This window comes from Carassius carassius, chromosome 2 (genome assembly GCF_963082965.1).
Source record: "Carassius carassius chromosome 2, fCarCar2.1, whole genome shotgun sequence".
Classification (NCBI taxonomy): domain Eukaryota; kingdom Metazoa; phylum Chordata; class Actinopteri; order Cypriniformes; family Cyprinidae; genus Carassius; species Carassius carassius.
The window spans coordinates 23,815,935-23,840,944 of NC_081756.1; the positions used below are offsets into that span (position 1 = coordinate 23,815,935).

The 25,010-nt window shown below is 37.0% G+C and overlaps 1 protein-coding gene and 1 long non-coding RNA gene across 2 annotated transcripts in view; one reads left to right on the top strand and one right to left on the bottom strand.

The window, feature by feature from the left end:
• The window catches only part of LOC132106815 (centrosomal protein of 89 kDa-like), a 64,036-nt gene that overhangs the window by 17,695 nt on the left and 21,331 nt on the right, over window positions 1–25,010 (top strand). The window contains 9 exon segments of the mRNA XM_059512837.1: window positions 2,796–2,938; window positions 5,834–5,884; window positions 6,196–6,279; window positions 10,167–10,270; window positions 12,016–12,131; window positions 12,936–13,116; window positions 13,838–14,005; window positions 17,410–17,551; window positions 18,485–18,574. Of these exon segments, the coding sequence (XP_059368820.1) occupies window positions 2,796–2,938; window positions 5,834–5,884; window positions 6,196–6,279; window positions 10,167–10,270; window positions 12,016–12,131; window positions 12,936–13,116; window positions 13,838–14,005; window positions 17,410–17,551; window positions 18,485–18,574 (1,079 nt within the window).
• On the bottom strand, window positions 6,581–7,202 carry LOC132097521 (uncharacterized). Its single transcript, XR_009422747.1, has 2 exons — window positions 6,974–7,202; window positions 6,581–6,754 (listed from the first exon to the last, which is right to left on the bottom strand). It is a non-coding gene; the product is annotated as an uncharacterized LOC132097521 (long non-coding RNA).

Consider the following 25,010-nt stretch of genomic DNA (forward strand, 5'->3'; position numbering starts at 1 on the left):
AGTGAACGTCGCTTGATTGTGCCATCCCAAAGAAGCACAAAGTCACTTATACGGACTTTTAAATTAAATGTTCCCTCCTGGTGGAAGGACCTCCCCAACTCAATCCGAGCAGCTGAGTCCTTAGCCATCTTCAAGAATCGGCTTAAAACACATCTCTTCCATCTTTATTTGACCCTCTAACTTTAACACTCACTATTCTAATTCTATTCTTTAAAAAAATCTAACTAGCTTTCTAATCTTTTTGTATTCTATTTTCTTTTCATTTATTATGCAATTGTATGTGTGTGTGTGTGTGTGTATGTGAAAAGATCTCTAACACTAGCTTGCTCTACTTTTTTATTCTATCGGTTTTCTTTTTTTCCCTTTTTCTTTTTTTATTAATTTTTTTAATTATATTATTTAAAATCCCATGCTACGTGTACTGTGTTAACCTAACTGAGACTTGTTATAGCACTTATATATCATTGCTCTTTTTGTTGTTTTTGATTGCTTCCACTGTCCGCATCTGTAAGTCGCTTTGGATAAAAGCTAAATGAATAAATGTAAATGTACTCTGCATATGTACGTTCAGAGAACACATACACTTCGTAAGAGCAATCAGCTGTTTGTCTCATGGGCTGATTCTTACAGAGGAAGACCTATCTCCCGTCAACGCCTTTCCCATTGGGTGGTGGAGGCTATCGTATTATGTTACAATAATTCGAATTTGGAGCCCCCAATAGGACTACGAGCACACTCTACTAGAGGTATGGCTAGTTCCTGGGCTCTGTTTAGAGGCATCTCTATTCAGGATATTTGCGCGGCAACCAGCTGGTCTTCTCCGCACACATTTGCTCGTTTTTATAGACTGGATGTGACAGAGCCCTCTCTGGTCCTTTCAGTTCTAGAAGTGAGTAGTCAGGTTGTATAATGCAATTTTATTAAAGGACGAATTCCTCATATTATTCTGTTTTCAACTCCGTCGGGAGCTATGATTCAGATAATTGGCAATACGGGAGTTGTCTATATCCCATAGTAAGATACCGAACGAATGTTAGAAAGAGAACGTTAGGTTACTAACTTAACCCCGGTTCTCTGATAACATGAAGTGAGGTATCTCACAAACATTGCCCTCCTTGCCTGTTCTGCACGGAGAAGAGATATGCGAGAATGATGAAATGGCAGGTAGCTGCGGTTTATATACAGGGAGCAGGACTCCCTGATCGCTGCAGCGATTGGTCTGCCATGGTTGGCAGCCGTGGTGTTATTGGTGCTTCCGCGATCGGCCACGCCTGAGGCGGTCCCATAGTGAGATACCTCACTTCATGTTATCAGAGAACCAGGGTTACATTAGTAACCTAACGTTTTGTTTCCTTTTGGAAGCATGAATGTTCCAGTCACCACTCATCGTACAGTAAGCATGACTTGCACCATAAATTATCCTTTTTAAGGGAAAAATATTTTACAGGTTTTGAAATAGCATGGAGGAGTGAACAATGACAGAATTAATAAAGTGGCAACCGAATATACTGTATGGGCATTTCTTATTGTACAGGCATTTTGTCTTAGGGTTGATCTTTATTTAATATAATAAATGTAAACTTTCTTTTTATATGAAGGTCATGTCTTTAAAACTGTTTGGCATCGCTTCATTATTCATTTTGGCTTTTTTTCTTAAACCGCTTTTATACTACCGATATTTTATTATTTCAATGTTATCCCATATTTATGTTAAAATGTGAAAACCCATCAAAAACAATTAATATGGCATCCTGAATGAGGCCTTTCTGTAAATGTGAGTGCAGCCTATTTTTGTTTCTCTAGTTCGCCTAACCTGTATCATGGTTAATGGTAAACGAACTTCTCAAACTCCAGATTCAGCTTAAGCTCCGAGTTCAATCCCCAATTATAGTGCTTCATAGAAGAAAAATAACAGAAATGGAGGAGGAGATGGGGAGGTGGAGGGGTGCCTGAAGAATTGTTGCTGGGACAGTGCAGTGACTGTTGCTTACCGTATTTTCTGGACTATAAGTCGCTTTTTTTTCATAGTTTGGCTGGTCCGGCGACTTATAGTCAGGTGCGATTTATTTATCAAAATTAATTTGACATGAACCAAGAGAAATGAACTAAGACAAATGAACCAAGAGAAAACATTACCGTCTACAGCCGCGAGAGGGTGCTCTATGCTGCTCACTGCTCCTGTATCCTACACTGAAGACATAGAGCGCCCTCTTGCGGCTGTAGACGGTAATGTTTTCTCTTGGTTCTAAATAAATGCGACTTATAGTCCAGTGTGACTTATATATGTTTTTTTTCCTCATCATGACATATTTTTGGACTGATGCGACTTATACTCAGTTGCGACTTATAGTCCGAAAAATACGGTATATAGGTTCTCCCGAACATTTCCAACATTTGGAACTTTGTTTATTGTAATATTCATGTTTCTATTATTAGTCAGCTTCCAACAATTATTAGTCACAACCAAGCTAAAAAAAATTGCCTTAATGCAAGAGAGCGGTTCTAGAAATGTTTAAGATATAATTTCCAACACCAAAATAATAGTGATTTATAGATGCGCTGCAAATTATGCTTGTTTATGGCTGTTCAGGTGAGGAAAAATGAATGGATAGAATTTTCCCATGATACAGAAAAATCAAAGTGCCCAGTTGGAGAAACACCCTTATATGTATACAGCTCTGGGTGGGAGTTCGTGCCTGAATTTTTTCTTTTTTTGCTGGTTTAGTAGTGTGTAGTTTTGCATAAATCAGCTCTGATTTAACTATATATGTGTGTGTGTGTGTGTGTGTGTGTAGGTGAGAGCTCCGAGTTACAGAGTCTGAGGCAGCAGGCTCAAGAGCTGGTGGATGAGAATGATGGGCTGAAGATGACGGTTCACCGTCTCAATGTGGAGCTCAGCAGATACCAAGCCAGATTTCGACCATTCACCAAGGACGAGGTAAAAGAGCTCGCTGTACAGCATTTTCAGGGACAGGTTTGAAAGCGTCTTAAAGACACATCTATAGGCACTACATTAAAAAGAGTAAGGAATTTTTGAAATGTTATACTTTTCCGAAAGTTACAGTGCGTGTTCCCTCCCCTCAACTAAATATAAATATTAATTTATATTTAATGGATGGGGAATCTCCATTTTCTAGCTTTGTGTAAGTTCTCAGAGCTCTGTATATATCAAGAGGAGAGAGCTACGAGTCTATAAATGCACTTTTTAAGTGCTTGCAAAAGATTATTTGTGGTACTTTTGCATACTGTGGCAAGAAACATGCCACAAAGCCTTTAATTAAAATTCTGGAGAAATTCTCTGAAATGATAAATGTTTGAGTTCATGTACGGGACATTATATCTGCATTATTATATCTCACTTGCCTTATCCTATGTTTTGATGCGAGAGGTTGGTGCTGTGTGATAACTGAAGTTAATTTCTGCTTATCTGCATAGACTGATTTTGGAGGACCCCTGGAAACTTTGCTTCAATTTTCTTTATAATTAATGAAAAAGGAACGGGCTAGTGTCTGACACTGTCTGCTTTCAGTCTTACAAGGTGTGATTAGCTGTCACCAAAGTAATGATATGCAGCTCTTTCTTTCATCTCCTACTTCCTGTTTAATGCAGAGATGATAGTTTGCAGGGTATTGTAATTTCAAAGGAGCATTAACCAGCGAGAGGTTGAGAGATCTGGGTGTGTGCGCGTGGAATCAGAGATCGTTTCTGCTTTACCCTTGTGTGCAGCTCATCTTAGCCTTATGAATGCATTAGTTATCTTCTAGCGCCTCTAAGATGAGACACGTCCAAAAATTGGACCTTCATTTAACCATATCACTATTAATGCTTTGGTGACAACAGTATGTTTAAGTATGCTTGGATTTGCATGTAGGAGCATAAAATCGAAAACAGCTGATGTGTTGTACAGTAAGTTTTATGAGCCTTTATGCAGTGAATAATAAGTGGAAAGCACTCATAGGAATTGCGTAACTAAGCTTCTTTAACAAAGCCTCAGAAGAGTTTGACAGCCCAAAAGCACCATGACCTCTTTGCTGTCCATCTTTGAAGGATCAAATATCTCTGTTTTGTCCCGCTGGTATCATTTTAGGGACAGTGGAAGGGACAGACTAATCTTATTTTATATTGATGAGGGGCTATCTGAATTTTGAGCCTGTCTGGCTTGCTGGTTCACAGAGAGAATGGCTCTTCTGTTTGCTCAAATACTTCAGTTTAATATATTAATCTGCTTTTCATTCATTTGTACAGTATTCCAATGCCTGACATGTTCCTCATTTAAAGATGAGCTTAGGGCAAAGTGTCTCTAACTGCAATGTATTAGAGATCTGCTGATCACAGAACTGAAGCTCTGTCTAAAATGTTCCAATTCCCATTTTCACCTCTCGGGAGGTTTTGTACGGAGCCCTGCACATGACATGCAAGAAAAAATAAATAAACTGTGCAAACGATTTACTAATTCGTTCCCTCAATGTACTAAAACGTGTACACGATTACTAATGCGTTCCCTCGATTTACTATTGCGTTCCCTCGATTTGCTAAATCGTTCGCACAATTTATAAATCCAGGGAACGAATTAGTAAATCGAGGGAACGCAATAGTAATTGTGTGCGCCTTTTTAGTACATTGAGGGAATTAATTAGTAAATCGTGCACATGAATAAGCCTACTATTTTTTCTTGTATGTCATGTGCGGGGCTCCGTAGTCTTGGTTAATATTTTAAGTGTAAAAATGATCAATTCAGTATCAGTTCTGTTCATTTAGTGTGATTGAACATTTAACTGTCATGGACGCTTGAACTCTAGATGTTAAATGACTGACTTAAATCTGAGCACTGGTGTGTGGTTGGGCAGATGCGAACAGATGGGGAGAGTGGAGACAATGGGAAGGCTAAATATACTCTGTCACTTTTGTTTCAGGTCAGTTGCCTGGATCTCACACACTCTTCTGCTCTTTCTCTCCCGCTGCCCCTCCTTCCAGCTCAGCAGGATTGAAATTTATGGAAGTTTGGTCAGTTGTCACATGGGCTTCAGTTAAAGAAGAGTCAGATGCATGATGCCCTTCTTAAACTAGTCTCTTTCTCACTCAATTGACCAGCCTTTGCTTTTTACAGTACTGTTGACTGCTTCCCTTTCTAGCCTAGTGGATCAGTGTAATGCTGAATTTGTCTGAACACTCTGTTGAGGGTGTGGGCCACAGGAAGCGTGTGTGGGAGGGCTGCTGCAGTGATTAGGGCAGTGGCTGGCAACACTGCTGCAATCTGATTGAGTCATTAATCCTGGGGACTCTCAGCAAAGTTACTTTGACTCTAATTAGAGATAAAAGTGCATTGCACACAGGAACACACTACACTTTTACAAATACAATTATTTTAGAATATGTAGCATTTTTAAAACTGTATAAATAATGATTTATTTCTAATTAATTTAATAACCTATAATTTAGTTTCATTGTAACAAAGATAAATCCATAGGCTAACACCTGCTTTTCATTGACGTCTTTGTGCAAAAAATGAAATGGCATGGTGCTTTTGTAACAGTAAATATCAGCACTTTGAAACAAGCCCACTGCTCCATCCTTTATTCAATTATATTTCACAGAATTATCACGCAATTATAGATTTAGAAAATAATCCAACTAAGCATTGGAATTGCAGTCCCACAGGCAGCCTTTTAAAAGTAACTCTCATTAGGAGTAATTTTTCTTTTCTGAAATCTAAATACATTATCTAAATACTATGTTGTGTAGTTACAGTACTTTTACTTTCACAATATCTATAGGATAAATGGTGTGACATAACATATAGGCTCAAATGCATTTCTTGTCCTAAATTTCCCAGAGTGCTCCGCTAAAATGCCTGCCAGTGAATGGACCTGCGCCTCCTTGGCTGGTATGTAAATTTATGGTTTTCTTTAGCTTTGTGTGTTTGTTTGATTTAGGCTAATACTATCTATACTGTATCTTTCTAATGTTTCTTATTGGTTACTTATCCTAAGGTGATGCATTCACAGGCTTGTTATGAGGACATCTCATAACAAAATGCTAATTTCTGTGCCAATTTGCATTATTTAAAAAAGACAGTTATGTCCTACTCTTGTCAGATTATTTCAACGCTTTTTGTTGTTGGACAGAAGAGAAATGTAGAAGAGAGTTTTATTTGTTTTTGTTTAATGATATGGTTGTACTCTAAATTGGCTTTAGCTGGATATGAAATATTTGTCACCTCTGATGCTGGCCTATGAGGACCATCTGAATGCCAAAGACAAACTCCTCAAGTTCTGTGAGGTGAGTTTGTTTATATATGTGTGAGAAGGGTAAAGTTGGAGTCAGTTTACTCTTATTGCATATATTTGTGTTTATTTGCAAGAAGTAATTTTCATTTGGGCATTCAAAGTGTATTAAATAACAATGGCAGGACTATGTCTGCTTTGATCTGTGACATTTTTGGGGGGAATTAAAAAAATTTCAGATACTAGAAAGGAAGAAATTTATCACTTTATAGTGATTGTCAAGTTACTTCTTGGATCTCACACATAAGCTTTGCCTCTAACTTGACAAGGGGCTTGGTCAACCATGGAGACAGGAATCATCTCAAAATGGCTTTTACTTTCAATAAAGTTGTCACAATCTTGATTTGCAATCTGTTGATTTCATTCATAGCATGATAGATTGGAACAGATGAATTTTGTTTGCAGTTAGATTAGTCTTGAAACAGTCATTCCTTTTAGTAGAAAGCTCAAGTTCAAATTAGGTTGATAACCTTTAAAGATGAAAGAAAAACAATACAATTCCTAATTACAACCAACCATTAACACAATATGCACCTTTAACAGACTTTTAAATTCATATATGAATCGTATGCACTCTAATGCAGCCTTATCATACTCAAAGTAAAAATGTCCCAAACATGTAAACATAACAACACACAAGATGCATTTATCTGAATATAAGTTAATTTAGTTTTAAACAGTCATCCTACCAGCAGCGTCTCGGGTTGATTAATCAGTGATGTGCATCCAATTCCTGTTGTACTCATTTACTCACACCTCATAACTTTTTCCAGTCACAAAGTTTTCCTCAAAAGGAGAAAAGCTGGATAAACTGCAGGACAAGCGCTCTCACTCCTTTGTTTCTGCTCGTGTTTGGTGTTTAATAGGCTCTAATTACAAGCGCATCTGATAGAGATTTATCATGAGTTGAGTCCGTTTTTTCCGACGTATGATGTCATCTGGATAAAGACGCTCTTCGTGGCTTTTCAGCAACAACTTCTATGACAATTAGTTCAGCATACAAATTTTCTCTTCAGTCATCACCAGTAATGTTTTAACTAATAATAAATAAATGTTTACATTGTGTGCTTAATATTAATTTATTTATAAAATAAATAAATACATTTGTTTAACTTCACAGTGATAATTTTCTATTGTGTATATATATATATATATATATATATATACAGTACAGACCAAAAGTTTGGACACACCTTCTCATTCAAAGAGTTTTCTTTATTTTCATGACTATGAAAATTGTAGAGTCACACTGAAGGCATCGAGGGCTATTTGACCAAGAAGGAGAGTGATGGGGTGCTGCGCCAGATGACCTGGCCTCCACAGTCACCGGACCTGAACCCAATCGAGTTGGTTTAGGGGTGAGCTGGACCGCAGACAGAAGGAAAAAGGGCCAACAAGTGCTAAGCATCTCTCGGGGAACTCCTTCAAGACTGTTGGAAGACCATTTCAGGTGACTACCTCTTGAAGCTCATCAAGAGAATGCCAAGAGTGTGCAAAGCAGTAATCAAAGCAAAAGGTGGCTACTTTGAAGAACCTAGAATATGATATATTTTCAGTTGTTTCACACTTTTTTGTTATGTATATAATTCCACATGTGTTAATTCATAGTTTTGATGCCTTCAGTGTGACTCTACAATTTTCATAGTCATGAAAATAAAGAAAACTCTTTGAATGAGAAGGTGTGTCTAAACTTTTGCTCTGTACTCTGTGTGTGTATATATATATATATATATATATATATATATATATATATATATATATATATATATATATATATATATAGATATATATATATATATATATATATATAGATAGAGATATATATATATATATATAGATAATGTGTAAACTCATCTATTGTTTATTTTATATTGCGCAGCCTGTCAAATGCTGGAGTGTATTGTATTAACATGCACCAGTACCAATGAGAGATGGCACTGCTGCCAGTTAGTCTTAACCAACAGAAAATGAAAAGTTGTGATTTTCTAGGCAGATATGCCTAGGAACTATACTCTCATTAGTAACTCTGCTATTGCTGCAACTACACAAACTAGCTGGGGACTATTTTAAAGCAGTGCGTAATATCACTGCATCTGCTGCACCCATGGTACGGCAGCAAAGTTCCTTGATTATTCCTTGATCAACAGCAGTATTTCTTAATCGTTGATGTGAAATGTTAGCTTTTGGAATATTCAGGGTTTGTGTTTTTAAAAGGATTAAAAGTCACAAACATACAGGAATGGAAAAAACAAACCAAAGAACAAAGTCATCTCCAATGTTATTTGAGACTAAACAGAGAGTACAGTCTGGCTGTCTCAATCAGGAATATAACACACAGACATTTAGTGACTAAGTACAGAATTAGTGACCACCAGCTGGCCGTAGAAAGAAGATGGCATAAAAAGACATGGTTACCTAAAGAAGATCAAATCTGTGATGAATGTAGATCAGGAGCAGTTGAAACGGTGGAACACTTCCTCTTCCACTATCTACTTCCTCTTTAGTACATCACATTTATAAATGCCACAAACTAAGAGGTAATGAGTGAACACATCTGCATTAGAATATAAGGAAACATTCAATGCTGCAAATTGTGGAAAGAATATGTCTCTTGTAGTGGTGTACTTGGGACAGAAAATAAGAAAGTGTTTCTCATCCCCTATTTGATTCAAATCACAGTGTTTGCATAGTCGCTGTTCTTTAGGAATCCTTTCTCTTCCTTTCTCTATTTCTAAGTCATGGTCACTGAGTCGATGTTTTGAAATAATTTGTCTTTCTTTGAATTGTTTAGTTGATAAGTAATTTGCCAATTTTGTGGTTCAGTTTAGGGACAAAAAACACTGAAGTTTGGTTTGCAGGTCAAATTTGTTTTTAAATTTTTCATCATAATTATACTTTAGATTTTTGTAATTTTCTTTATGAACGTTGGACTTGTGGTTGGAGTCAGATTCTGCATAATTTTTTGTTCATTAGTTTAAGCACAAGTGTATTTAGAGGATGAGACACTGTGGGGGTTTCATTGGCAAGAAGGGCTTTATATTGAACAGATAGTGTCAGATTGACTGAGGTGATTTCAAAGTGTAAGGGGGATAAGCCCAGTTCAGCCCTGCAGGCATTGTTAGAAGTGCCTTTGTTTAGCCACCAATTGTGTTCTTTCTATTAAACTTCTATGCAAATTTTCAATCTTCAATACTGGTCCCCAAATTTCACTCCTGTACAGTATTGGTGTAATGATTGTGTGATATAATTCGATCCAAGTTAAAAAATGTTCAATTGACCAAACAGTGATTTTATGGCATAAAATGCCCTCTGTAATAATCTTTCTTTCTTTGGTTTTCTGTCTTTGAGTCTCTCTCTCTCTCTTTCTCTCTCTCTCTTTCTAACACACTTGCAGTGTAGCCAACACTGCCACCAGACTTACCTGCCTTGAATTTAAAGATCTTCCCTTTCAGAGCCACGTATTATGTTTTAAAGGGACAGACAATTATTTTTACCACCCTCTCTCTGTAGTCAAGGGTTGAATAATCACATCCATCAGTGATATTTGTTAAGACAAACTCACACAAAAAATGTGCAGCAAAAAATGCAACTTGTACTTTTCCCTGGAAAAGATTAGTTTAAAGAGATTAATTCCTGTGTCAAGGTGTTATTTTGAGAGCTTAAACATCGAGAACTAAACATTGGTTTGGTGAGAGCTGAGGTGACTTTTTCACTTTGTGCACCTATGCTGCAGTTTCAGATGATCTTTGGCTGAGCTGAATACATATACAGATGCACCAGAGGACGTTCATGCATACCAATATCCTTACTTGAAGTATTGTAGCAGTTTGTGGAGATTTTTTTCCATGGCAACATAAACATAGCCTGTGTTTCTTCTGTCAGGAAGAACTACAGAGTCTGAGAGCACGTGCAGAGGAGGTAATTCAGGAAAATGAGAAACTCCATACTCAGGTCAACAAAAGCAGCACTGTCAGCAACCAAGAATGGTGAGTATGAGTCTGTTTCTGTGTAATGTAAAAGTTGATGCATTTTTGTGTGCCTGGAATGAAGTCACAGTGGACTGAAATTCCCTCAGAGAATTTTGTTTCACAGAAATTAGAGGAAGAAAAGTGAAAGGGAAAAATGTCTGGGGGATTGTGATAGTCCTGAGGGCGATAACAAAAACACGGCTTCTTGTCCTTGAAGCATGCCTCACTCTGCTAGTCATGCTCTTATCACAGGATGAATAGCCTGTTTGATTATGGCTAACTGTCATAAGAGTGAGGATGTTTCAACACAAACAGACTAAGAATATATGTCATTTTCACTGGTGAAAACAAAGAAGAAGAAGAAAAAAGAGATCTGAACTATATTTCATTAACAGTTCTTGCAGATGCATTCTGTTATGACCTGTTGTTTATTTGTATTCAGTTGTATTTTTAGTCATTCAGCTTTCCTTTCTTAAAGTCGTAAAATAATCTGACATAAAATGAAAATTTAACCATCATAGAGTGAAAGTTTCTAATTGACAGGACTGAAAACCACATGCAAGTTTAACAGGGCAGAGAGAGAGGGAGCGCGAGAGAGACAGAGAGAGCGCGCGAGAGAGACAGAGAGAGCGAGAGAGAGAGAGAGAGAGAGAGAGAGAGAGAGAGAGAGAGAGAGAGAGCGCACGAGAGAGACAGAGAGAGAGAGCGCGCACGCGAGAGACAGGGAGAGAGAGCGCGCGCGAGAGAGACAGACAGAGAGTATATTAGAAGTACCATCAATGTTTATAGAAATGTATATGGATTTATTTTGCATGTAATTTTTTTTTCTTATGAATATATATGTATTTTTGTTTTGTTTGTTTCTATTCTGCTATGTACAATGCTTTGGCAATATGTACCTTTGTATGTCATGCCAATAAAGCAATATGAATTGAATTGAGAGAGAGAGAGAAAGAGAGACCGAGAGAGAGCAAGCCGTTTTCAAACAACACGAGCGCTGTCTTGCTCTCTCTCCCTCCCGCAGATTAATCAATTGACACGATGGTGTCGATGTTTAAATCATTTAAAATGAGAATGTAAGTGTGCTCACCCCATTTTTGTTTGTAAGAAAAAATATCGCAATATATATCGCAGAAAAATAAAATATCGCAATGTCATTTTTTCCCAATATCGTGCAGCCCTACCAGACTGTATTCATTTAGTCTGCTTAAATTAGACTGTAAGCTTGCATTCAGATCTTGTTTTTAAGCCTGGTAAAATTTTTAGTTTTGCCATGGGAGCAGTGTTTGCATCAGCAAGTCAGACATGCAGGAAAATTGCAGCTTGATAAAAATTCAAATTGTGTGTCTGTAAATGTGAATGCAATGGAGCAGAACCTTTTCTGCATTGTTTACTGAATGTCAAAACAACAGAATGTCAAGAATGTCAATCTGAAAACAAAAAAACCTTTCACTTTAAAGCACTACACCACTCCCTCAGAAATACTTTTCCCTTTTCTCTGAATTTCTGAATTTGAACCTGTCATTTTGTGTGTGTGTGTGTGTGTGTGTGTGTGTGTGTGTGTGTGTGTGTGTGTGTGTGTGTGTAGGTGTGGGTTTTAACCCAAAGCTTAGGACTCAGGAAGGCAGTTTGTGTTTACTGGAATTAATGTGTATGACCTAGAGAGGTTCTAGCTTCTGTCATCCCGCTAGCCAGCCTCAGGGTTCATTCAAACACTCACACAGGTGTGTGTGTGTCTGTGCGTGCGTGTGTGATGTGTGTAGGAGGCACCTGCAGGAACAGGCTCGCTTGGTGCTGGAGGAGAATCGAGTATTGATAGAGCAGTTGGAATTACAGCATGCCAAATCTAAGGAAGCCCACAGCAAACATACACAGGAGGGTATGTTACACACAATCACACCTCGTAGCTCTTAATGCTCTTGGATATTTTTTCTTGCCTCTTAAGAGCCATACAAACTTCTAGTATGGTTTTGAGTATAGTCTGACAGCAGATGTAACTGATAAAACAGCTCAAGATTAATGCTGTGGATTTCAGATACAGGTGCTACCATGATATTTATTATATGGTACAAAGAAAATTGCTAAAGTTTTCTTTTTTTGTAGCTCAAGAGACATATGTTTCTTAATTTTAAGTATCAGCTTAAATATGAAAGCTCCTACCCCAACGTAATGGTCTCGTAAGCTTTTCGTTGATTGATTCCCCCTGAAACATGTACATGCACCGAAACAATGCTGTTTGTTGGAGCTTTTCAGCCAGTTCAGAAAAGCAACAATGTGTCAAACAATGGATTGAAGTTGGGGAGGAACAAAAGGTCTGTTTACATGAAGAACTATAATATCTATATTAGTGTTGACAACAACAGATGATGACATTTAGTGTCAACAAAACTCAGTGAGCATTTCAAGTCAGATTAAAATATTTTAATTATTATTTAATATAAATATATGTAAATAATACAACTCACTATCACAGTAATGATAAGAATTGCTTGAGATATTTGAGATCTAATTTTTCTTAGAGATGGTTAATCTTACAATCCTGACTTCCTACATATACAGTACTATATCTTCTATACCTGTATATGTTCAGTATGTTCCTTACTGTCTTCATTCTGCACTGCATGCTTATTTTTCACATAGATACACATTTAAAACACTTCTATATTTCTTTATTTGTGTGTAGTGTGTAAAGTTTCTAAACAGCTGATGTTGTTGGAGTCAGAGAAACAGGCTCTGGAAAAAGAGCTAGAGGTGGAGTGTAAAGAGCACCATGCCCTGAAGACAGAGTTTCAGAGAGAACACTTGGCTCTAGAAAATTCTCTGAGCTTGGCTGAACATAATGCTGCGACTGACAAACTCAAAAGGTACCAAACATGCATTTCATGCTAATAGAATAGAAATTTTGAGGGGGTTTTTTGGAATTGCGAAAGAAAGCCCATACATTTTCTGTGTGAGTGTGGTGACCAATGAAAATCTTGAATGAGTGAAAATGTACTCATCACACACAAGGACACCAACTCATTCCCACACACAAACATACAGGCAGTTTATGTTGCTTTAGACAAACAAAATGCATCTTTAACTGAACACTTTTATAGGTGTCAAGTTTATTCCAAGATGTCATATCAAACATGAACAAGGATTACTGAAAGAACATTGGAATAGCAATGCTGTTTACTCCATGTAATGATAAAACCTTCGTATTCATCCGGAAGAAGGAGGCGGGAACCGGCGGACAATCAACTGAAACTTTAATAATCACAAAATAAACACGAAACAGCGCACCAGCCCCTCACGGACGACTGATGCGCACAAAATAAAACCAAAACACAACTAAAAGCCCAGGCCTGGTCCTCTCTCGTCCTTCACTGTCGTCGCTCCAGTTTTATATCCTTCCATCTCCTACGTGGGACTCGAGACTGGCAGTGGGTCGCAGGTGTCACTGATTTCCCAATCATTGCCGGCCTCCCTCCTTGTTCCCACGTCCCTCGGCCCCGCCCAGATCTCACCACACTCCATTTGTTAAGTTGAATGCTTTAACCTTGAGTGTTTTTTCACTCAGTCGCATGTTTGTTTGTCTTTCAGACAGCTGCAGGATCATGAGAGGTTGAAGAATAGTGAGGTTGAAGAGCTGTTGGCTCGTGTGAGTGCGCTGGAGTCGAAGAGAAAGGCTCTGCTGCTGGACAAAACCAACCTTAACACAGACATCAAGCACATGAAAACTGAGCTCAAGCTTTCACAGCAAGCTAATAGGTTAATACATTCAAGCACATAAAAACACACATGCAAACATACAGAAGACACTTTTAATGTGCTGATTTTTTTTCTGTTGTTTTCTATTGTCTCTCTCACTCTTTCCCTGGTATGTATGCATGTATGTATGGGTGAGATGTGTATGGAAGTGAGTCATTTTTGCAATGTTTTTAATGCCCTGTGTGCAACTGCTTGCTGGAAGATTTAGACCACTGAGTTAGTGGTTTATAGGGCTAGAATTAGGAATAAATTTAAATGGCAGACAATAATGAGAGACCTTATAGGGGAGGAGAAGTTGAAAGGATGTGAGCTTTTTTTAAAGATGCATTAATTTGATCAAGAGAAGTAAAGAGGGTAATATTTTACAAATTTTTGTTTTAATATATTTTCAAATGTAATTTTTTCCTGTGATGGTAAAGCTGAATTTTCAGCTGCAATTATTACAGTCTTCACTGTCACATGATCCTTGACAAACCATTGTAACATGCTGATTTGCTACTCAAGAAACATTTTTATCATTATCAACATTGAAAATTGCTGTGGAAACAGTGAAATATTTTTTTACCAGCATTTATCTGAATTTAAAATTGAAATGTTTGGTAACATAATAAATGCATTTACTATAAATTTTAATGTAGTAATAATAATTAAAGGGGTCATATGATGCGATTTCAAGTTTTCCTTTCTCTTTGGCATGCACAAAAGCTCTTGATGCATTAAGTAGATCTGTAAAGTCGCAAAGACTAAAGTCTCAAATCCAAAAAGATGTTCTTTATAAAAGTTAAGACTCATCCATGGCCTCCTAGATGGCCTCGTTTAAACACGCCCCCCCCCCCCCCCCACGTCTACGTCACGATGTAGGAAGATTTGCATAATGCAGCTAAAATGTTCACACAAAGAAAGAAGGCATAACTTTTATTCTCGCTGTTGCCGCCAGCGCCATGTTGTGGAGTCACTGGGTGTTTCGTTGTGAAAGTGAAACTACTTTGTTTGGTCTTCCAAAAGAGGACACAACTAGAAATCAGTGGTTAAGTTGTATTTACAACACTGTTCCAGAACAGTTCTACCCAAATATTCAGATGTGTGCAGCACATTTTATGGAGGACTGTTTCCTGACCCTGGGAGAGTAGACTACAATGTGAGCTGTTTTGACTTAGTCTCAAAACTACCAAATGTTTAAAAAAAATCCAAGATTTTAACTCTTTAATTGCCAAGTTCATAAATTATGTCACTGATTTGGGGAAAAAAACACACAAAATTACATATTTTAAATATAAAAAGTGATTGTGGACTGGATATTTTTTAACCTTTTATTACAGTCTTGGGCATGTCAAAGATTAGTAACAAGATTGGCTTTGATGCATTGTTAGTTTTTGTGCAGCATTAGATTTTAAATTTTTATCCCTAATTTGTTGTTGGTGGCTATTTTTGCCCCATTGACTTCCATTATAATGACATTTTTTGATTGTAAAGCCATGACAACATATAATCATGCATTCTTGATTGTTTGTGGTTTTCCCTTTTGGGAAGAGGTAAAATTTGTTATTTTTACAGTTGATCTCTAGGTGGAACCATTAACCCTTTAGATAGGCCTGTGCAAAAAAAGGCTTAGTTTCTGGCTTGTATATGGAGTTATATGGAGCATAACAGCAAATTATAGTGTTTGTGTGTGTGTGAGATTCTTGATTGTTGGTGGTTTTCCCTGTTGGGAAGAGGTAACATTTGTTATTTTTTACAGTTGATCACTAGGTGGGACCATTAACCCTTTAGATAGGCCTGTGCAAAAAAAGGCTTAGTTTCTGGCTTGTATATGGAGTTATATGGAGTATAACAGCAAATTATAGTGTTTGTGTGTATGTGTGAGAGAGAGAAAGAGAGTGTGTGAGAGAGACTTTTGTGCACTTACCTTGATGTATCTGAAAAAAATCCAAATATGCACCTCATGCTCTCAGAACTACATGGAGTAAACAATAAAAAAAGAAGTGTGTTTATGCACCTGCTGCCTTTTGATGGTGAAAAGTATGGATGACCTATGTGTGAAATGCTCGTCTTTTCTTGATGGCAAAGCCAGTTTAAAACCTTAAAATCCTGTAAAAAAATCTACTATGCAACAAATTTATGAACATAATGTATTATGAACTAAAATGCAATACCAACTTCAAATAAGCTGCAGCTCGCTGGAGGGGTCAAGCTCCATAATCATTTCTAAAACTTCAGTACAAGTCAAGCCCTTTCTCGTGTTGCTTGCTGCTCTTCTCACCATTAAATGACCAGCACGATGGCATGCAAGTGTTTAAATCCACATACTTTGCTTTTGTTTAGTCAAATTTTACCTCTTCCCAAAAGGGAAAACCACAAACAATCAAGAATGCATGATTATATGGTGTCATGGCTTTGCAATCAAAAAATTTTGTTATAATGGAAGTCAATGGGGCAAAAACAGCCACCAACAACAAATTAGGGAGAAAAAATTTAAATCTAATGCTGCACAAAAACAAAAAATGCATCAAAGCCAATCTTGCTACTAATCTTTGACAGGCCCAAGACTGTTATAAAAAGTAAAAAAAAGAAATCCAGCCACAATTACTTTTATTTTGAAAATAAGTCATTTTGTGTATTTTTTTCCTCCAAATCAGTGACATCATTTATGAACTTGGCAATTAAAGAGTTAAAATCTTGGAGTTTTTAAAAACATTTGGTAGTTTTGATCAGGACTGAAGTTGATTAACAGATTTATGCAAAAAAAAAAAATTGAGAAACAATATGAATCTGACACATTTTTACAGCAGTTTAATTGATTGGATGTTTTCATCCCGAACATAACAAAAGGGTAGTGAATTTGAACAATGCTCAAGGGTTAAAAAAATTACTGATCCCAAATTTTTGAATGGTATATTTAGCATTTTTATTGTTTAATACACTGTTTTTCTTTGGAAATGGTTTTATTAGCAGAATGTGTGATGTTAGTGAATCATGGAATAGAAAATTAACATGAATTACAGAATGTGTTAGTATTTTATTGATCAGATATAGTCTTAATGACAGTAGCACTCAAGCTAAACTCAACAAGTTTGTGCAAAACCTGATGATCCCTGATGTTTCCCTGAATGAGTGAAGTATATTTAAGGAAGCAAGAAAATCCAAACGTTTGTGCAAAGGTGTTCAGATGCTCAGTGTCTCAAATTTACATGCTGGGGATGCAGAATCTTGCATTTATCTATTCATTTCCTGTTTACATTTTTCAAAATTCTGAAACTTAGATTTTCATTGTCAGTTTTTCAATGTGGTTTCAGACCCCACTGTATGTTTTCTAATCTGAACTCACATAAAATACGGACTTGAGTAAGATTTTAATTTCAGATTACCATTTGTGTCTTGTCCTCTCATTTTCTGTCCCTCCTTAGGAAAGCTCAGAGGCGGATAAGTGCCCTGAAGCAACAGGTTGAAGACTCTTTAGAGAAAGAGCTCATCGCTCATCAGTACCTTGCCAACATTGTCACACTTGCAGAAAGAACCACCCATGAAAGAGACCAGCTCATGCACATGGTACTTTTACAGAAATTCACACACATGCTGTGCGAGCTGCCATCTGTTTATTTCTTCATTTCCTTTATTGCTTGTTTCAGAGTATTTTTCTTTACCACATGGAATTGCCGGACTACCATATTATTGTTATGATCTATTATAACTTGGAGAAACATTTCATTTGCGATGTGCCTGTGTCCATAATTACTTGTGTCCATATTACTTCAGCGGATATTCTGCATCAGCAACCACAGCGTCTCAACTGAAGAAAACCTGCTGTGCTCTCAAGTGCTCATTGCTGGGCAATTTCAGCTGGCACACCCAGCCTTACAAAGTTTATAGTTGTGTTTTTCATTAACGTGACAGTTGGAAATAATTTTTCCTGAGAACTGTTCGTACACCTGATCAAGTTGTTTTTATTTAAAGTATTGAAAATATATTAAGAATATTGGAATAATTAATTTTCTGCCATACAGAGGCAACCTAATCAATGCACTTCTACCAATAAAAAAGTATTTAATAACTGTACACATGACAAGACGATGTCACATGCAGCAGATCAGTTGGGTACCATTTACCATTTTATGAAAGGTTCACTCATGATTTGGCTGAGGACACACTATATTCCCTGAATTTATCTGCCTTAAGAGTTTGGGATTATGACAGTTTCATACTCCTCTTTTTCCATGCATTGAGCCTCACTGTCGCTCGGGTACATGTTTGAACTCAACAGAATGTTAGTACCCCTAAATCTAGTCAAACTTTTAAAGATTTGCTCTGCTGCTCTTGCTTTGCTGTTTTCCCACTTTTATCAAAGTAACTGGACTCTCTCTCTCTCTCTCTCTCTCTCCTTGCTCTTGTCCGTACAACTTCTCTACAGTGATGACTATCCTCAATGTCTCTCTTTTTTCCTGTAGCTGTGTAACCCTTCCTGTTCCCTTTCTCCATCCTCAGGCTTCATCTCTAGAGAAAGACAAGCAGGGCATCCTCACACGCATAATAGAAAGCACTGTCAGCCTGGGAAGACTTCAAGAAAAAGTAAAGGTGAGGCCTGCAATTCACAGACTGCTAGGACAGTAAGTTGAAAGGCTTTGTTTGTTGAGCTTCAGATTCTAGATTCTAGAAAAATGAAAAAAAGAATGTTTCTCAACCATAAAGCCAGGGCCCATTAAGGGGTTCCCTGGAAACCTCCAAGAAGGCCTCAAGATGTCTTAAATTTATATAAAATAAGACAAAATGATTAAATTAAGGCAATACAACTAAATATCAAGACAAGAACTTACTTTTTACACCCTTGTATTAGGTAGCCTAATTTAAAAAATGTTATAACTTCATGAACTTTACATACATTACACTATATATAATTTACCCAGTTCACAGTAAATGTATACTGTAACAGTGTAATTACACTAAAGGTACTATGTGATTATGACTATATGTAAAGGTTTGTTTAGGTTTACCTGCTTGTAATTATGCATACTTTTCTGTTATTACTATAGTACATGTAATGTGTACTGTAAGTACGTCACCTCAAAGTAAAGTGTTACCCACTCACACACCAACCTTGAGGTATGTTTGTATGACGAGCATGACGAGTTAGTTTTTATCATTGATTGCTTTCCTTAACTCGTTTAAGAAACACTCAACAAGGAGACCGAGAGAATCTAAGACACACACAAGCAGAGAATGCTGATATGCACACATTCACACAGCCGAATTAAATGACCTTGACCATCTGACATGTCCAATAAGAGGTCAATCTAGACACACAAGCCCCCTTCACTCAGCAGATCTAAAATTAACATTTCAAGTGAAGGGTTTTTTCAGTTGCAGAGTGAATGTTTCCCTCTCTCCTTTAACTGTGCTTCAGTTCAGATACTGGCTGTATCCATGTGGATGGACCTCTGTGTGATTGGATGGCACTGAATGATAGTGTCAGTCTATACTTGTGATATTTCCCCTTGAGTAAGATCCACTACCTGTTTATTTTTACTGCAATGGACAAAAGAGTCCAAAGTAACCTTGTGAATAACTTTGTGAATAACATGCATAAATCTGTGTAGCCTTGTGAACTTCTCCATGTTATGGAGGGAAGAATTGAGTGCCACATTAAAGCTGTTTTGGTATGCTGTTGATTTATGAGACTGCGTATGAATATTCTTTAAAGCATTTTTCACTGGCAGCAAGTGGTGCGGCACAACTAGATTTGTTCCTATTGTAAAGAACAAAGCTTTTTACAATAAGTATTCTACATTGTGTTGTTGATTACAATAAGATTGCTATAGTGTTGTTGTGTCATGGTGCACTGCTCATTTACAAAGTAGACCCAGTGTAACAATATAGCAATTGAGGAAGAAATGGTGTGTGTGTGTGAGACCTCTGCATTCTAAACCAGAAAATGAATGCAAGTATTTTTATCTTACTTCTGCAACCAAATGCTGTTGGTGCCATGATTGTTTGTGAACTGTTTTAAAGTCACTGTGCAGACCACTGAGCTGTGATATTGCATGGATTCGATTATTTTCTGTACCACTGCTGGTCTCATCACAGACGGACAGATTGACAGTCCTTATATCTGTCCTGAAGTGCTCTCTTTTTTCCTCTCTTATTTTCATATTTTCATCCTCTTTTCCATTCCTTCTGTTTTTTTTCATTCATTTTCCACTCTCCTTCAGCTGTCTCTTCAGCTAAAGATTTAGCATATACTTATATAAACCAATATTCTTCTTGTCCATTTTCTCTTAATTACCGTCTGCTTTTACCTGCTTTTATATCACAAATTGTGTTTTGTGAAGAAAGTAAACTGAGTTTTATAACTCTGGGGTCACGTGCTCCTGCGATTCTTGAGTTCAACTCAATGATCTCACAGCAATTAACAGCAGACCACTGCAGGGTAAGATTGTCAGTGAATAACAAGATAAATCTTAATCGGTTTCCCTTATGGCTTCAGAAGACTTATGCATGAGTCACGGACTACACTCTAAAAAAGTGGTGCTATATAGCACTAAAAGTGGTTCTTTGGCTCGTAATCATAGGGGAACCACTTTTAGTGCCATTTAGCACCTATTTTTACAGGTGCTATATACAGTAGCATTTTGTCAAATGGTGTTATGTAGAACTATAAGAGATATCATATAGCACTTCATTGCTTCAACAAAAATTATGCACAACAGTGGTTCTTTGGCTTTTTATCATATGGGGACCTCTTTTGGTACTATATGACACATATATTGGAGGGAGAGAGAGAGACACACACACAAACACACTGTAGCCCTGTAACCAGGTAACTTTTTCGCCTATGGTCTTAGGCCTACATTAGTTCTTTACTTTATTTGGAAAATCTAGTCTTTTTAACATTAATAGTGAGTGAATGAAATTACTGAAAATTAATATACACAACCATTTGCAAATTAAGTTGTACACTCTGAAGTACTGCAGTATATTTCACTCTTTCACTGTCAACAGTATACTAAGATTTCTGCAAGTCCTTCAGGATTTAAAAAACAAAATAACTGCAAGTAGACCTGAAAGAGGCCCAGAAATAGAGAAACTTACATGTGTACTGTTACTTACAGTGACAGGAAGTAGTGTAAATGTGTGAATAAATGTTCTGTGCATGGACACTGTGTAGGGGCCATGTCAGTCAGAGCACAGTTCATTCATGGAGCTCTTTTCTAATAAGCTCATGATCTGAATCAGATGTGTTAAATAAGTGAGACGTGCAAAATATGTGGGCTAGTGGTTAGAGAGTTTGACTCCTACCCCTAAGGATGTGGGTTTCCTACCCTTAAAGTTGAGTCTTGAGCTGGCAATACCATGACTGAGGTGCCCTTGAGCAAGGCACTGAACACCCAACTGTTCCCTGGGTGCTGCAGCATAAATGGCTGCCCACTGCTCTGTGTGTGTGTTCACTGCTGTGCGTGTGCACTTTGGATGGGTTAAATGCAGAGCACGAATTCTGAGTATGGGTCACCATACTTGGCTGTATGTCACATCACTTTCACTTTGATATAGCACCTTAACCTCCCCTAAGAACTCAAGAAGTACCTTTTTTTAGAGTGTACTTTTATGATAGAGTTTATCCCTTGAACAATTCAGTGTATGTTTTTGGGACCCCTATGATTCTCTGTTGCACTTCCTGCTTGCTTTCTTTTTTATGATTGATGATCAGCTGACTTTCTCAGATCACATTGCTAAAACTGTCCGATCCTGCAGATTTGCTTTATTCAACATCAAGAAGATCAGACCCTTTCTTTCGGAACATTCTGCACAACTCCTTGTCCAAGCTCTTGTTCTGTCCAGGCTGGACTATTGCAATGCCCTCTTGGCAGCAGCAAGATTAATTTTCAATGAGCCGAAAAGAATACACGTCACACCTCTGTTTATCAATTTGCACTGGCTACCAATACCTGCTCGCATAAAATTCAAGGCATTGATGTTTGCCTACAAAACTACCACTGGCTCTGCACCCATTTACCTAAATGTATTACTTCAGACTTACAGTATGTGCCCTCTAGAAGCTTGCGTTCTGCAAGTGTCATCGCTTGATTGTGTCATCCCAAAGAAGCACAAAGTCACTTTTACGGACTTTTAAATTAAATGTTCCCTCCTGGTGGAATGCCTCCCCAACTCAATCCGTGCAGCTGAGTCCATAGCCATCTTCAAGAATCGGCTTAAAACACATCTCTTCCATCTTTATTTGACCCTCTAACTTTAACACTCACTATTCTAATTCTATTCTTTAAAAAAATCTAACTACCTTTCTAATCTTTTTGTATTCTATTTTCTTTTCATTTATTATGCAATTGTGTGTGTGTGTGTGTGTGTGTGTGTGTATATATATATATATATATATATATATATATATATGTATATATATATACAGTATATAAATATATATAAGACCTCTAACACTAGCTTGCTCTATTCTTTTTTTATTCTTTCTGTTTTCTTTTTATTTATTATATTATTTAAAAGCCCTTGCTACGTGTACTGTGTTAACCTAACTGAGACTTGCTATAGCACTTATATATCATTGCTCTTTTTGCTGTTTTTGATTGCTTCCACTGTTCTCATCTGTAAGTCGCATCTGCTAAATTAATATATGTAAATGTAAATATGTTTAGTATGAAATATTTTTGTTAATATTCATAGTTTTATCACAATTTAATGAAAACCACTTTTATTTATGGGGGCAAATATATGTATTTATTAAATTACACCTGGAATTTGCTGAATTACTTTTCTAGTGTTCTAGTGACCTATTTCAGCAGCAGAAGGGCTTTCTTTTTTTCAGCATGTGAGCTCTGTTCTGTGCACACAGAAAAGTTCACATGCTTCCTTCATTCCATCCTGATGCAAGCTGTCTAGTTACAGCAGGAACACAGGAGATTGGCTGACTTGAGTCTTCATGGCTCCCATTATTATCCCATACTGAGAGCTCTGACAGTTTTTGTTCAAAGCTACAGTCTGTTTTGCTACTAACTATATTTTATATGTTCATTGGGTATAGAAAAGAATCACCCCCTTTAAAATAATCAAATTGTGTTGCTTCGCAGCCTGAAATGACGACAGACACAGTTTTTGTTTTATGCTGCTGTATTTACTCAGTGCAACTTATAACATCCAAGTGTAAGATATAACACCAGCATGGCAGAAAAAAAAAATAAAAACCAGAATCACTGAGTTGGTAAAAGGAAAACCCCCTTGTGTCAGTATTTTGTTGAACCACCTTTAGCTGTCTGTTGGGATTTGTCTCCGTCTCTACTAACTTAGCACATCTAGACTTTGCAATATTTGCCCAATATTTACAGAACTGCTCAAGTTCAGTTAAAATTTGATTGTGTTTGTGGACTGCAGTCTTCAAGTCATTCCACAGATGTGTGTGCATGCCTGAGAACAGATGGAAGTAATCACTTATTTTCTTGTCACTTCAAAAAGAATAAAATATGACCCTAAATCAGACAGCAATTTATACCTTTACAATATACTGGGAATTTAATTCTTACACATGATCATAGAGAGGCAGGAAGAAGGAGAAAGAAAAAGAGAGAGAGAAAAAGAAAAAAGAGGGCCATTGCAGTTGCATGCCTTGTGTTCTGTGCGGTTATTTTTTGAGTCTCTTGCTTTCTACTGTGCTCTCTCTGGCTTAAGTGATGTGATATCTTTTAAGAAAATAGTTAATTTTTTATAGTTTACTATTTTAAATGTATTTTACAATACTAATTACTAAAGAATACTAATATATTTATAACACATCAATAAAGCAATTTTTTATTTACTTCCAAATATTGTAATATGGTTTTAAATAGTTTTGTTGTGGTCAGCAGGGCCATTTCTAGGGTATCTGTGTCAAAGTGACAAGCTCAGTAAACCATATAATTCTGTTTCACAGCTTCAAAATCTAAACATGCAATTATGTGAAACACTTGTGAAGTGCATAAGAACATAAAGGAACTTCGTCGGTTGATATGTCTCAAAAATATAGCAATTTGCAGAGCTTGTGTTGTGGAAAATAAGGTTGAACTTAAATTGAACCTGCCGTGTCTAGAGGATCATTGTAAAGGAAGAGTGTGTGTGACTCTCTTTTCAATTCATAGAGGGCCCATGGTGACGTGCAGTTGGAGAGATCTGTAGACACATCTACCTTGCTTAAATTTAAGCTGCTTCACTGACAACCCTCACTCTATTAGCACTAATTAAGATTTCAGATTTGACTTCTAGAAGAGCAGTGTGACTAAGATCTCAGGCACTACTTGAATCTGTGTATGTTCAGTGGGATGAACTCAGTGGGTACAAGTCCTATCTATCAGATTACAAGCAAAGAAAAGGAAGGTTCATAAGAATTCATTGGACGGATGGTTGAATTAATGAGAGAGATCAGAAAGTGTGTGAAAAAGAAAAGGTAAAAGTCTGTGAAAAGGAGGGATGTTAAAGAACCTACAAGAGGAAAGAATATTGTATGTAAATTATTCACAGACAGGTTATTAAAATTCATTCAGCACATTTGCCTGATACGGCAGGAAATAAAGATGTTGAATATTTGATTGAGTGTATAAAAACAGTCCTAAATGGAATTTTGTGATGATGAATCTTTTTTTAGATTACACGGTTAAGCCGTGGTCACACTAGACTTTGAGCATGTGAAATTTCTTAATACCCTGTAATTGTTGTGATATGACATCACGCTCTGCAGCGTCTTTTTAAACAATTAAATTTAACGTAACAAATAATAATAATACATATATATATATATAATCTAAAATGTATAAAATCTACTCCACTTTCCTGCATCGCTGCAGTTTTAAATTTATGTTCTTTTGATTTAGCTACGAGGTCATATTGTGATGTATCCGTCTACTGTTGGTCACATGGTGTCATCATGTGATGAGAATTCGCAGCTCAGAGTCCACCGAGCATGAACTGTGGAATGCAGCAAAATATGAAACTTTTCCACTCTGACGCATTCGCATATGTATGA